Source organism: Suncus etruscus, chromosome 14 (assembly GCF_024139225.1).
Source record: "Suncus etruscus isolate mSunEtr1 chromosome 14, mSunEtr1.pri.cur, whole genome shotgun sequence".
NCBI lineage: Eukaryota > Metazoa > Chordata > Mammalia > Eulipotyphla > Soricidae > Suncus > Suncus etruscus.
This window is the reverse complement of record NC_064861.1, coordinates 89,381,002-89,394,277: the sequence shown is the minus strand read 5'-3', so window position 1 is coordinate 89,394,277 and position 13,276 is coordinate 89,381,002. Positions and strand designations below refer to the sequence as shown.

Sequence of the window (13,276 nt, the reverse complement as noted above, 5' to 3'; positions counted from 1 at the left end):
TTTTTTTTTTTTTTTGGGTTTTGGGTCACACCCGGCAGTGCTCAGGGGTTACTTCTGGCTGTCTGCTCAGAAATAGCTCCTGGCAGGCACGGGGGACCATATGGGACACCGGGATTCGAACCAACCACCTTTGGTCCTGGATTGGCTGCTTGCAAGGCAAACACCGCTGTGCTATCTCTCCGGGCCCAAAACAAAATTTTTTTTAAATTTGTTTTGTTTGGGAACCACACCTGGCTGTGTTCAGAACTTACTTCTGACCCTGCACTCAGGGATCATTCATGGTGGGTTCAGGGGAATATATGGGACGCCAGAGATCGAACCTGGGTCAGCCACATGCAAGGCAAACACCCTCCTTGCTGTACTATCGCTCAGGCCCGCAAGCAGTTTTTTAAACATTTCAAATGTATTTGGGGGTTGTAATTAAATGAAGCAAAATTAAAAGCATCTGGTGTGCTTGGGGATCCAACTTGGTGCTCAGACAATGTTCTTGGCATTGCGGCAGAGTAGAGCCGCAATGTGCTGGGAATTAAATCCAGGGTCCCCCCATATGCAAACAAAGCGCACACTCCTTTAAGCCGTTTCTTCAGTCCTACGATGATTTTTCTCTTGGGGTTTGAGGACCACACCCAGTGGTGCTCAGGGCCTTACTCCTGGCTCTGCATTGTGGAATCACTCCTGGCGGGGATCATAACTACATAGGGTGCAATCTCTCTGGCCCCCAGTGCCTGACAAAGCTCTCTCCTCCCCGCCTCGCAGGCGCCCCGCTCCGGCCGGCACCATGGACAGCGAGGCTTTCCAGAGCGCCAGGGACATTTTGGACCTAAATTTCCAGTGTGAGCTGGGGAAGGGGCGTGGTTTGTATATTACCAGGGCGGGGCTTAGCTGCAGCGGGCGGGGTTTGTATATTACCAGGGCGGGGCTTGCATGCAATGGGAGGGGTTTGTGCATTATGGGACGGGGCTTGTATGTTATGGGGCGGGGCCTGATCAGCCTGGGAGGCCCCGCCCACTCGGTCCTCACTCCTCTCTGCCCCACCAGCCCTAGCCATGAAGCATATGGACCTGAAGCAGATGGAGCTGGACACGGCCGCGGCCAAAGTGGACGAGCTCACCAAGCAGCTGGAGTCGCTCTGGTCCGACTCCCCAGCTCCCTCTGGCTCGCAGGCGGGAGCCCAACCTCGGGTGAGCCTGTCACTCCCTCCCCCAAAACCCTGGCCACCCCCATGCCATCCCCCAAGTCAGCTTCTGGCCTCCAGGATCAAAGCAGATGTTGATCATTTTAATGAGATCCACTTGAAAGAGAGGATTCAGGGAAGCTATCACGCTTGCCCTGCTAGAGGCAGATCTGGATTGATCCCCTCAGCATCCTATATGGTCCCCCAGCACCTCCAGGATGGATTGATTCCTGGGCCAGTAACCTCTGAGCATCCCTGGGCGTGGCCAAAAAGAAAAACAAAAAATGGATTCTGGGCTGGAGAGATAATAGCGCTTGCCTTGCACCCAGCTGACCTGGGTTTAATCTCTGGCACCTTAAGGGTCCCCCTTGCAATCCCGTCTTTGACTTGTCACCAACTCCCATGTCTCTTGTGACACCCCCATACCCCCCAGGTGTCCCGCTACAGCTCCAGCCCCGTGTCTGAGCTCTTCAACAGCCGAGTGTCCCCAAGGAAGAGCAACGATGGCGCGGAAGGCCCATTCGGACGCTCCGAGAACGCCCCGGCCCTGCACCCCTTCAGCCCGCTGTCCCCCAAGGGCCGGCCTTCGTCCCCGCGCACCCCGCTCTACCTGCAACCGGATCCCTACGGCAGCCTGGACCGGGCGCCTTCTCCCCGGCCCCGAACCTCCTACGATGGCGCAGGCGGAGGCACCCTGGGCCGGGCGCCCTCCCCGAGGCCTGGAACCGGCCCATTGCGCCAACAGGGACCCCCCGCGGCCTTCGACTTCCTGAGTCGCGCCGGATCCCCTCGTGGCAGCCCCCTGGCCGAGGGACCCCAGGCCTTCTTCCCCGACCGAGGACCCTCCCCGCGACCCCCAGCCGCTGCTTACGAGGGGCCCCTGGCGGCTTTTGGGAGCCCCTTGCTGGGCACGGGCAGTAGCGCCTTTGCCCCACCTCTGCGCGCTCAAGGTGAATTTGGGGACCCTTCAGTGGTCCTCAAACTATGGCCAGCTGGCCATATATTTGTATCTGTTCTGTTTCTTCATTGCAAAATAAGATATATGCAGTGTGCATAAGAATTCGTTCATAAGTTTTGTTTTTACTATAGTCAGACCCTCCAATGGTCTGAGGAACAGTGAACTGGCCCCCTGTTTAAAAAGTTTGAGGACCCCTGCAACCGGTTAAGGGGAGAGGGGTAGGGGCAGTGGAAACATGTATTTGGGCCCTGGGGCCCATCTTAATTCTCAGCCTCTCCCCAGATGACCTAACACTGCGCCGGCGGACCCCCAAAGCCTGGAATGAGTCCGATCTGGACGTGGCCTACGAAAAGAAATCTTCCCAGACTGCCAGCTATGAACGTGAGTGGGTGGCCCTTTAGGAAAGTGGGGCTGACAGAGGAAGGGACCCCCAAATCCATAATGATTCTCTTCTCAGGCCTGGATGTCTTCCCTCGGCCGGCCTCTCCGGGCTTGCCACTGCTGCCTTGGAGAGAAAGCAGCCTTGATGGGCTGGGGCCTTCCAGCAAGGTGAGTGGGGGGAAAAAGCTGGCAAAAGGGGGCTGTTGTCTGTGGACCAGGGCCCTTCCCCCACCTTCCTGCCTCCTGTTTGGATGCTTCCTCCACCTGGATCCTCTTTTTTTTTTTGGTTTTTGGGCCACACCCGGCGGTGCTCAGAGGTTACTCCTGGCTGTCTGCTCAGAAATAGCTCCTGGCAGGCACGGGGGACCATATGGGACACCGGGATTCGAACCAACCACCTTTGGTCCTGGATCGGCTGCTTGCAAGGCAAACGCCGCTGTGCTATCTCTCCAGGCCCCTCTTTTCCTCTTTTAAAAAAAAATTGGGGGGCCACAACCGGTGTTGTTCAGGGGTTACTCCCGGCTCTGTGCTCAGAAATCACTCCAGGCAGGCTTGGGGGACCATATGGGATGCCAGGGATCGAACCCGGGTCAGCTGCTTGCAAGGCAAATGCCCTAACCTTTGTGCTATTGCTCCAGCCCCCGGGACCCTCTTTTCTCCAACCTCCTTCCCTCCTCCCCAATATTCTCACTTTCTCTCTCTTCCTTCCCTTCCCTCTTCCTTACCCCCTCACCTCCATCTTTCTCTTGTCTGAGCCCCCTGATTCCATCCTTTCTCCTCTCTCTCTCTCTCCCAGGACAACCTCACCAGTGCCACTCTACCCCGAAATTACAAAGTCTCCCCTCTGGCCAACGACCGGCGCTCGGATGTGGGAAGCTATCGCCGATCTCTGCCCTCAGCGGGTCCGGCAGGCACCCTGCCCCGCAACTGGCAGCCCGTCAGCCGGATCCCCATGCCCCCTTCCAGCCCTCAGCCCCGCGGTGCCCCTCGCCAGCGCCCCATCCCGCTCAGCATGATATTCAAGCTGCAGAACGCCTTCTGGGAGCACGGGGGCAGCAGGGCCATGACTCCCGGCTCCCAAATCTTCTCCCGACCGCCGCCCCCCAAGATGCCCCTGCAACCCCAGGCACCTTCACAGCCCCAGTTGCCCCACCAGCCACAACCACAGCCACAAGTGCCGCCCCAGGCCCAACCCCAGCCTCAACCCCAGCCTCAACCCCAGCCTCCAGCCCCCTCCTCACTGCCCCCTCAGCAGACCTGGCCCCCAGTAAGCGAAGGTGAGTGCAGTGCCGAGCCAGAGGGCTGGATAAAAATCACGACACCCTTGGGGCTGGAGTGATAGCACAATGGTAGGGTGTTTGTCTTGCGTGAGGCCCACCTGGGATAGACCCAGGTTCCATCCCTAGCATCCTATATGGTCCCCTGAGCCTGCTAGGTATGATTTCTGAGAGCAGAGCCAGGAGAAACCCCTGAGGCTCACTGGGTATGGCCCCAAAGCAACAACAACAAAAATCAGGACACCCCAGATGCACAGGGTGCTAAGTCCAAGGGAGCTTGGGAATTTGCTCTTGACATGTGGTGACATATAGTTGGGCCTGGACCGGAAGTCGGTCTGTCCGGATCCCTCGGAACTGTGGGCAATTATCACGACTATTATGATTACTATTGAGGGCAAATGATGCCTCCAGCTATATTTGAAAGGTTTATGGATTTAAGGAGCTAGGACCAGATCTCAAGAAGATAAGTTTTGAGGGGAATCGAGAGACAGCTACAGGGGCTGAGTATGTGGGGTTGACCTGGATTCAATCTAGGGACCACATCGGGTCCCCTGAGCACTGCCAGGAGTGATCTCTGAGCAGGAGTAAGTGCTGAGTACTGCCAGATGAGGCCCCATAAACAACCAACAAATAAACAAGATGTGATTCTTGGGCCAGAGAGAGATAGTAAGACGGTAAGGCTCTTGCTTTGCAGTAGATTTGGGTTTGCTCCCCAGTATCCCATATCGTTTCCCGAGCCTGCCAGAGTGATTCCTGAGAGCAGAGCCAAGAGTAAGTCCCGAGTTTTACTGGGTGTATCCCACAAAACAAAACCAGGGGCCGGAGCCATAGCACAGTGGGTAGGACATTTGCCTTACACATGGCTGATCCAAGTTCTATCCCTGGCATCCCATATATTCTCTTGAACCTGCCAGTAGACATTTCTAAGTGCAGAGCCAGGAATAACCCCTGAGCAAACAAAACAAAAGAGAAAACCACAACTGTTTGGGCAACTGACTGACCCTCTTTGAGACTCAGTTTCCCATGCTGTGCTAAGAAAATGAGAGCCAGGATCAACCTCACAAGATGGTAGTGAAGCCATGTTAGACGGGTATGCATTGAGTATTGGATAAATGAGTTCTGCTGTGATCTACCATCATTTACAGCCTAGCTAAGAGAAGATATAGCTCAGAGAGGGTAAAACTGCCTTGAGATCAACACAGCAAAGGGCCCAGGAGTGGTGGGGAGGTACTTCTTGGCTCACCTGCTTCTGATGCAACTTTTTCTCTTCCTAGTGCCCCCCAAGCCCCCCACTGAGATGGAGCCTGAGCCCGAGCTGGAGGGGTTGTTGACCCCAACTCTGGAGGCCGTGGAGGCGGATGAGGCAGTCACACGACCCCTGAGCCCTACACGGCTGCATCCTGCGCTGCCCCCCGAGGCCCAGTCGGTGCCCGAGCTGGAGGAGGTGGCACGGGTGCTGGCAGAGATCCCCCGGCCCCTCAAACGCAGGGGCTCCATGGAGCAGAGCCCGGCCATGCCCCTGATCCCCACCCACAAGAAGCAGTACCAGCAGATCATCAGCCGCCTCTTCCATCGCCATGGGGGGCCAGGGGGGCCCGAGCCCGACCTGACCCCCATCACTGAAGGATCCGAGGCCCGAGCAGGACCCCCAGCACCTGCTCCCCCAGCTCCTATCCCACCCCCGCCCCCGCCACAGAGCAGCCCCCCGGAACAGCCGCAGAGCCTGGTAAGTACCCCCAACCCATAGTCTATTAATCAGCACCTGGAAGGGGCACCCCACAACTGGCTCACTGCACCAATGCAGCTACCTGCTGGCTGCTAGGTGTCTGGGAAATGTAGTCCTTATGGTAAGGAGGAGCTTGGTGATACCTGATTTTGGCTCTAGCATGTGTCCTCCTGTCTGACTGAGGCCCTGAGTTCGATCCCCAAGCACTGCTGGGCGTGTCCCCCATCCCCCATTAAAAAATAATAATAATAATAAAAATGATTAAAAGGGGAGGGGAAATAATAATAATAATAAAGGGAGGATCAGAAGGAGGCCTGGTCACCCGGAGATTTTCTCTTCCACTTCCTTCTAAATGACGTCTCCTCCTCTGCCCCTGTAATCTGGGTCCCCATTAGAAATCTCAGCGAGGGGCCGGAGAGATAGCATGGAGGTAGGGCGCTTGCCTTTCATGCAGGAGGTCATCAGTTCGAATCCCGGCATCCCATATGGTCCCCCGTGCCTGCCAGGAGCAATTTCTGAGCCTGGAGCCAGGAATAACCCCTGAGCACTGCCAGGTGTGACCCAAAAACCACAAAAAAAAAAAAAAAAAACTCAGCAAGGGGTTGGCGAGATAGCATGGAGGTAGGGCGTTTGCCTTGCATGCAGAAGGACAGTGGTACAAATTCCGGCATCCCATATGGTCCTCAGAGCCTGCCAGGAGTGATTTCTGAGCATAGTAGAGCCAGGAGTAACCCCTGAGCACTACCGGTGTGACCCAAAAACAAAAACAAAAAAAGAAACCTCAGCTCCTCCCTGATGCCGGAAATGAGTGAGACTGAAAAGACTGTCACCATCTTTCTTTCTTTCTTTCTTTCTTTCTTTCTTTCTTTCTTTCTTTCTTTCTTTCTTTCTTTCTTTCTTTCTTTCTTTCTTTCTTTCTTTCTTTCTTTCTTTCTTTCTTTCTTTCTTTCTTCTCTCTCTCTCTCTCTTTTCTTTTCCTTCCTTCCTTCCTTCCTTCCTTCCTTCCTTCCTTCCTTCCTTCCTTCCTTCCTTCCTTCCTTTCCTTTCCTTTCTTTCTTTCTTTCTTTCTTAGCTCTGTGCTCAGAGATCATTCCTGGTGGGTTGGGGGGGACCAAAAGGGATGCTGGGGATCAAGCTAGGGTCATAGGGTGTGTGCAAGGTAAGTAAGTGCCCTCTCGCTCTGGCCCCACAATGACCATTTCTTTCTTCCTTTTATTTTTCTTTTTTTTTTTTTTTTTTTTTTTGGTTTTTTGGGCCACACCCGTTTGATGCTCAGGGGTTACTCCTGGCTAAGTGCTCAGAAATTGCCCCTGGCTTGGGGGGACCATTTGGGACGCCTGGGGATCGAACCTCGGTCCTTCCTTGGCTAGCGCTTGCAAGGCAGACACCTTACCTGTAGCGCTACCTCACCGGCCTCCCACAATTACCATTTTTGTCACTGGTTGGAACCCACACCAGGCCTGTCTTGTGATGTTTACACTTCTCACGGTCACTGCTCGATGTCAGGCGTTAGCAAGCTCCAGCTCTGGCTGTAGCCAGAAAGCTTCCACCCACCTCTGAGTCAAACCAGCCCTGGGCCCTGCCAAACTGACTCCACAGACTTTCAGAGCCCTGAATATAAGAATAGTCTTATGACCTGGCACTCCCCAACTGAGCCTCTTTTTTTTTTTTCATCTGTAAAATGGACAGAGCAGCAGGCTTCCCCTCCCTACCCCAAATACGAGTATATGAAGATTCAAACTGTTAATAAATTCTGTGTTTAGAATCTGGTCTAGAGTAGAAAGCTCAGAGAGCTGGAGGTCAGCCTGGGCAGGCTTGGGGCCCCAAATCCCAGCACCTCATTAAACCCTGCTCATTTTCAGCAACCCTGGGGTCCCCCAAGAAAGGGGAAAAATGACCTGAACACTGCAAATATGACCCAAAAACCAAAAAATGAAAATAAGAGCCCAAGACATTATCACCTTGCAAGTACCTGACCCCAATTATATCCCCAAGCACTGCTAGGTGTGTCCCTGAGCACAGAACTGGGAGCAGCCCTGAGTACAACCAGGGGCTGACCACCCCTTCCTCTCTTGAACTTGTTTTTTTTTCTTGGGTGGTAGGAGTATCAGTGCTCAGAGTTTACTTATGGCTGGCTCTGTGCTCAGGGATCACTCCTGGCAGGCTCGGGGGACCCTATGAGATGCTAGGGATTGAGTCCGGTTGGTCGTGTGTAAGGCAAGTGCCCTACCTACTGTACTATCACTCTGGTCTCCTCAGAGATCGCTCTTAATGGGACTTGGGGGACCTGATGGGGTAATAGGAATAGAAACCAGGTCAGCTACATGCAAGGCCAGTGCTGTTCTACTGCACTGTATTTCCAGTGCACCTAGCTGCTACTTCCCTTGTCCTTTAACTAGGGAGTGACTTTTGATGATCTTGATCCTCGTTTGTTGTCAGGGGGAGTGTATGTGTGTGTGTGGGGTCTCCTTCCAGAATGTCATGAATAGTCCTGATCTCTATGAGAACACACAAGTGGAGGCTTCAGGTAGACACCCAAATGCCTTTTCTCAGGCCGTCTCAAGGGTAGAAAATAAAACTATTGTGATCTAGGATCTTGGATCTAGGATCTTGGAGGAAGAAGAATGCTTCTTGACAGGGTTTAGACTTGCCCTGTAAAATCCCCCTGTCCTATCCACAGTGGAACTGGAGAAGTCCCAGAGGCAGGAAGGAAATCCAGGCATCAATCTTGGAACCCAAGATCCTAGGTTCTGGGTTGCTGAAGCTTTGAGAAACTGGACCTTAGAATTAAACAACTGCAGTGGGGGGAGAGATAGCATAGCAGTAGGGCATTTGCCTTGCACATAGCTGATCTAGGACAGACGGTGGTTCAAATCCTGGCATTCCATATGGTCCCCCAGTGTAACTCCTGAGAGCCACCAGGTAAGCCCAAAAACAAAACAAAACAAAACAAAAAAGAATTAAACAGTTGAGGCCAAAGTGATAGAATAATGGTAGGGTGTTTGCCTTGCACTCAGCCAACCCAGGATGAACCTGGGTTTGATCCCTGGCATCCCATATGGTCCCCTGAGCCTACCAGGGATGATTTCTGAGCACAGAGCCAGGTGTAATCCCTGAGCACCACCGGGTGTGGCCAAAAATAACAAAACAAAAAAAGAAATGAGACTTATGGATTGAATGCCTGGCTTCCACCCACAATTATTAGCTCTATTCTTTTTTTTTTTTTTTTTTTGGATTTTGGGCCACACCTGGCAGTGCTCAGGCGTTATTCCTGGCTCTGTGTTCAGAAATCGCCCTTGGCAGGCTTGGGGGGACCATATGGGATGCTGGGAGATCAAACCCGGGAGCATCCCAGGTTGGCTGTGTGTAAGACAAATGCCCCACCACTGTGCTATATAGCTCCGGCCCTAGCTCTATCCTTTATCTCAGCCTCCTCAGGAGTCTCAAGACACCATTTCCCAGACTCTGAATTTCCTGATTTATACAGAATTGGAAGACCCCGCTGGGGTGTCTGCTCCTCCCTGGGATCCAGACCATTTGGCCTAGTCATGCTATAATGACCAGGATGCTAGAACCATAGGATATAGCATAGGTTGCTTGCTTGGCATGCCCGGATCTATCCCAGGCACCTCCTAGGGTCCTTTGAACTCTACCAGCATTGATCCCTAAGTGCAGAGCCAGGAGTAACCCCTGAGCACCACAGATAAAGACCACCTGGTCCTGGACGCAGAAATCCCCAGAGCCTCTGACCTCTACTCTTACACTGTCTCCCCAGGAGATGCGCTCGGTGCTGCGGAAAGCAGGCTCCCCCCGAAAAGCTCGCCGCGCCCGCCTGAACCCGCTGGTGCTGCTCCTGGATGCAGCGCTCACTGGGGAGTTGGAGGTGGTACAGCAGGCGGTGAAGGAGGTGAGCACTGTACACAGAGCAGGGACAGGCTCTGGTCAGGCACCCTCTAAGACTCAGCCCCCTCTCTCCCCCAGATGAATGACCCAAGCCAGCCTAACGAGGAGGGCATCACCGCCCTGCACAATGCCATCTGCGGTGCCAACTACCCCATCGTGGACTTCCTCATCGGGGCGGGTGCCAACGTCAATTCACCCGACAGTCACGGCTGGTGAGGCGGGCACAGCCCAATGCTGGGGGGATGCTGGGATTAGGGAACCCCACTCCCTGACCCTCTTGGCATCTGCCCACCCCAGGACCCCGTTGCACTGTGCCGCATCCTGCAACGACACTGCCATCTGCACGGTCCTGGTACAGCACGGCGCTGCCATCTTCGCCACCACCCTGAGCGATGGGGCCACTGCCATCGAGAAGTGTGACCCTTACCGGGAGGGATACGCAGACTGTGCCACTTACCTGGCAGGTGCGAGGAGGCCACTTGGGGGTGCAGGGAGGTGGCTCAGCTGCTGCTCACAGGATGGGTGGCTTGGGAGCATGGACCAATCCCCCGGGAGATTGGCAGCAGGCAGGTGACACTTTCCAGGGACACAATGTTATGCAAGCTGGACCTTTCCAACTGGATGGTCCACTTGGCTTAGAGCTGGACTAGTAAGGGGCGGGGTGGGGGAAGAGAGGGGAGAGAGAGAGGAAGGAAAGAAGGAAGGAAGGGAAAGAAAGAAAGAGGAAGGAAGGAAGGAAGGAAGGAAGGAAGGAAGGAAGGAAGGAAGGAAGGAAGGAAGGAAGAGAGAGAGAGAGAGAAAGAGAGAAAGAGAAAGAAAGAGAGAAAAGAGAGAAGTGTTCTTCCCACCTAGGCAAAATAAGCCAGGACTTCTGCAAGAAGCTTTGGGGGACTGCCCTCATATATTGTTCAAATCAGGGGTTCAAGAGGGACTTGGTCACCTATGCAAGTGATAGAGAGCCTTAAGTGACCACCAGTATGGGGTTTTATTGGGAGTACAGGAGTCTTGCCAGAATCTCAACAACATACCCCAGAGAACGAAAGGTTCTCTAGGGCAGGTTTGGTAGTGAAGCTATAAAGTCAGGGGATGGGATGATGGAGTATTAGGCAGGTGGACCTAGTGGGGTATCCCTTTCAGTAGGAAGTGGGGAGCCAGGGTGGAGAGATTGTTATAGTGACTAAAACATTTTTGGGGTTCTGGAGGCTTGTTGGGGCTGTGATACCTTGTCACAGATAGGTGGTGCTGTGAGCCCTAAGGGGAGACTGAACTAATTGGAAGTGGGGGGTCAAGACAACTGGGTGAACTAAACCACTGATGGGGGGCAAAGGGGTGAAATCCTGGAACCTGCAGCAGCCTCTGGGGAGCCTTGAAAAGGGGGTGGTCTGGACACCTGGAAATGGGGCAATGGGATGGTGAGAAGGGGAAAACCTTCGGGGTGCTTGTGCCCTAAGAAGGACATGACCACTTAAGTGGGGATGGGGAGCAGATTCGACCTGACTGGGGGCTGGGGGAGAGCATCTAGCAATTTCATTCCACACAAGAGAGAAATTCTGATGGTGACCCCAGCTTGGCCCCTGCCTGGAGTGGCCCATCTTGAAGATATTGGGATTGTTGGGGCCGGGTAGGTGGCGCTGGAGGTAAGGTGTCTGCCTTGCAAGCGCTAGCCAAGGAAGGACCGCGGTTCGATCCCCCGGCATCCCATATGGTCCCCCCCAAGCCAGGGGCGATTTCTGAGCACATAGCCAGGAGTAACCCCTGAGCGTCAAACGGGTGTGGCCCAAAAACCAAAAAAAAAAAAAAAAACCAAAAAAAAAAAAAAAAGATATTGGGATTGCCTGGCCCAGCCTGGGGCCCCCATCACCCCTCCCAGCTGAGGCAGGAGCCTGACTCCCACAGGCCCCCCCATCACCGTCACCCTTTCTGGTTGCAGATGTGGAGCAGGGCATGGGCCTGATGCACGGTGGGGCTGTCTATGCCCTCTGGGACTACAGCGCTGAGTTTGGGGACGAGCTGTCCTTCCGTGAGGGCGAGTCAGTCACGGTGCTGCGAAGGGATGGACCCGAGGAGACCGACTGGTGGTGGGCCTCGCTGCACGGCCAGGAGGGCTACGTACCCCGCAACTACTTTGGGGTAAGCCTGCAGATACAGGGATCTATCTTATCAGGGGGCTAGGAATGACCCCAAGCGGGGAAATAAAGGGGAAGGGGAGCCTCATTCTCTGGGGTAAGAGTTCATGGGGGAGGTCAGAGCTTCTGGCAGTGTTCTGGGAACTATGTGGTGACCCCCCCCCCCCAGATTGAAACCACGGTTTCAATTCATCAATCCAAAAACCTTGCGTTTTGCTGCTCTGTCTCATGTCCAGGAGAGAATCATTTCTCCCTTACCTTCTGATTCTTGGTCATTTGTGGGGTGCTTTCCTAGGTGTTGGATCAGGCCATGCTCAGATGTTGAGTTGTGTTTTTTTTTTTATCACCCCAGTTATGTTACTGGAGGAGTTAAAGGAGAATCTATAGGGGTCAGAGCGATAGTACAATGGGCAGCAGGGAGGGTGCCTGCCTTGCACACCTCTGACCAGGGTTCAGTGGTCCCCCAAGCCCTGAGTACAGAACCAGGTGTAGCCCATAAAAGGGGGGGAGAAAGAAAGGGAGGGAAGGAAGGAAGGAAGGAAGAAGGAAGGAAGGAAGGAAGGAAGGAAGGAAGGAAGGAAGGAAGGAAGGAAGGAAGGAAGGAAGGAAGGAAGGAAGGACTCCATTTTAACAAGGGGGTAGTTAAAGCACTGGTGTTTTTTATGTTTTGGGGGCATGGTTGGGTACCACTCCCTGTGGTGCTCAACAACTATTCCTAACTGTGCTCAGCAGTGACCCCTGACTTCTCGGGGTTTCCATATGTGGTACCTGGATTAAATAGAGGTCAATGATTGCAAGGCAGGAACCTTAACCCTGCTCTATCTCTCCAGCCCTAAAGAGTTATCAGGCTGGGAGGTGACCCCATGGGCCATGCTTTGCATGAGGAAGATGCAGGTCGGACCCCCTGACATTGCATGGTCCTCTGGGGAACAGCCAGGCGTGGTCCAGCCATGGTGCAGGGGGAGTGGAATAGGGTGAGGGGAGGGGAGGGGAGCCCCTGGTGACTTATACTTCTCCCTCCCACAGCTGTTCCCCAGAGTGAAGGCCCCAAGGATTAAGGTCTAACCAGTTCCAGGTGAGACCCAAGGACACTGCCTGGCCCCAGACGCTGGCTCTAGGGACTGCGACTCTCCTGCACCCCCAAGCCCTGGCAGGGCTGGGTCCTGACCACCTGCTTCCTGCGTCCTGGAAGTTCTGAGGAGAAGAGGAGAGCCCCAGCCTTAAGTTTAGGAACCTGCCTTAGTTGTGGGGGATCAGAGGGGGATGCTGGGACTCATATGTGGGGTTCAGAGATCCCTCGCCCATTTGCCCATCAGATCCCACCCAAAGTGCCTCCCACTCATTTTGCCAACCCCTCTCTGCCCCTCAAATCCCCCTCAGCAAGCTCTTCCCCATCATTCCAGCTGAGTCTGGTATCGGGGAGACACGTTCATCTCTTCTCCCACCTCCAGCCAATCAAGTGCCTTCACACAGTGCTGATTTTGTAACAAAACCGAACTTTTTCTTTATAAATAAAGGTAGTTTGCACAGAAATGGACAATCTTCTCTCTCTCTCTCTCTCTCTCTCTCTCTCTCTCTCTCTCTCTCTCTCTCTCTCTCTCTCTCTCTCTCTCTCTCTCTCCCTCCCTCTTTTTTTTTTTGTTTGTTTGGATGGTTTGGGACCAAAATTGGCCATGCTAAGGGGTAGAAATAGTACAGGTTGGGCCCGGAGAGATAGCACAGCGGCATTTG

The 13,276-nt window shown here is 53.9% G+C and overlaps 1 protein-coding gene across 1 annotated transcript; it reads left to right on the top strand.

Moving 5' to 3' along the window:
* The first annotated feature begins 759 nt into the window (after positions 1–759).
* Positions 760–12,903, top strand: PPP1R13L (protein phosphatase 1 regulatory subunit 13 like). Its single transcript, XM_049787329.1, has 12 exons — positions 760–833; positions 1,039–1,181; positions 1,608–2,124; positions 2,415–2,513; positions 2,590–2,681; positions 3,310–3,790; positions 5,065–5,516; positions 9,292–9,423; positions 9,498–9,631; positions 9,717–9,883; positions 11,350–11,549; positions 12,572–12,903. Exons 1-12 carry the CDS (start codon positions 779–781, stop codon positions 12,608–12,610), a joined length of 2,511 nt encoding a protein of 836 aa, XP_049643286.1. The 5' UTR covers positions 760–778; the 3' UTR covers positions 12,611–12,903.
* The last annotated feature ends 373 nt before the right edge of the window (positions 12,904–13,276 follow it).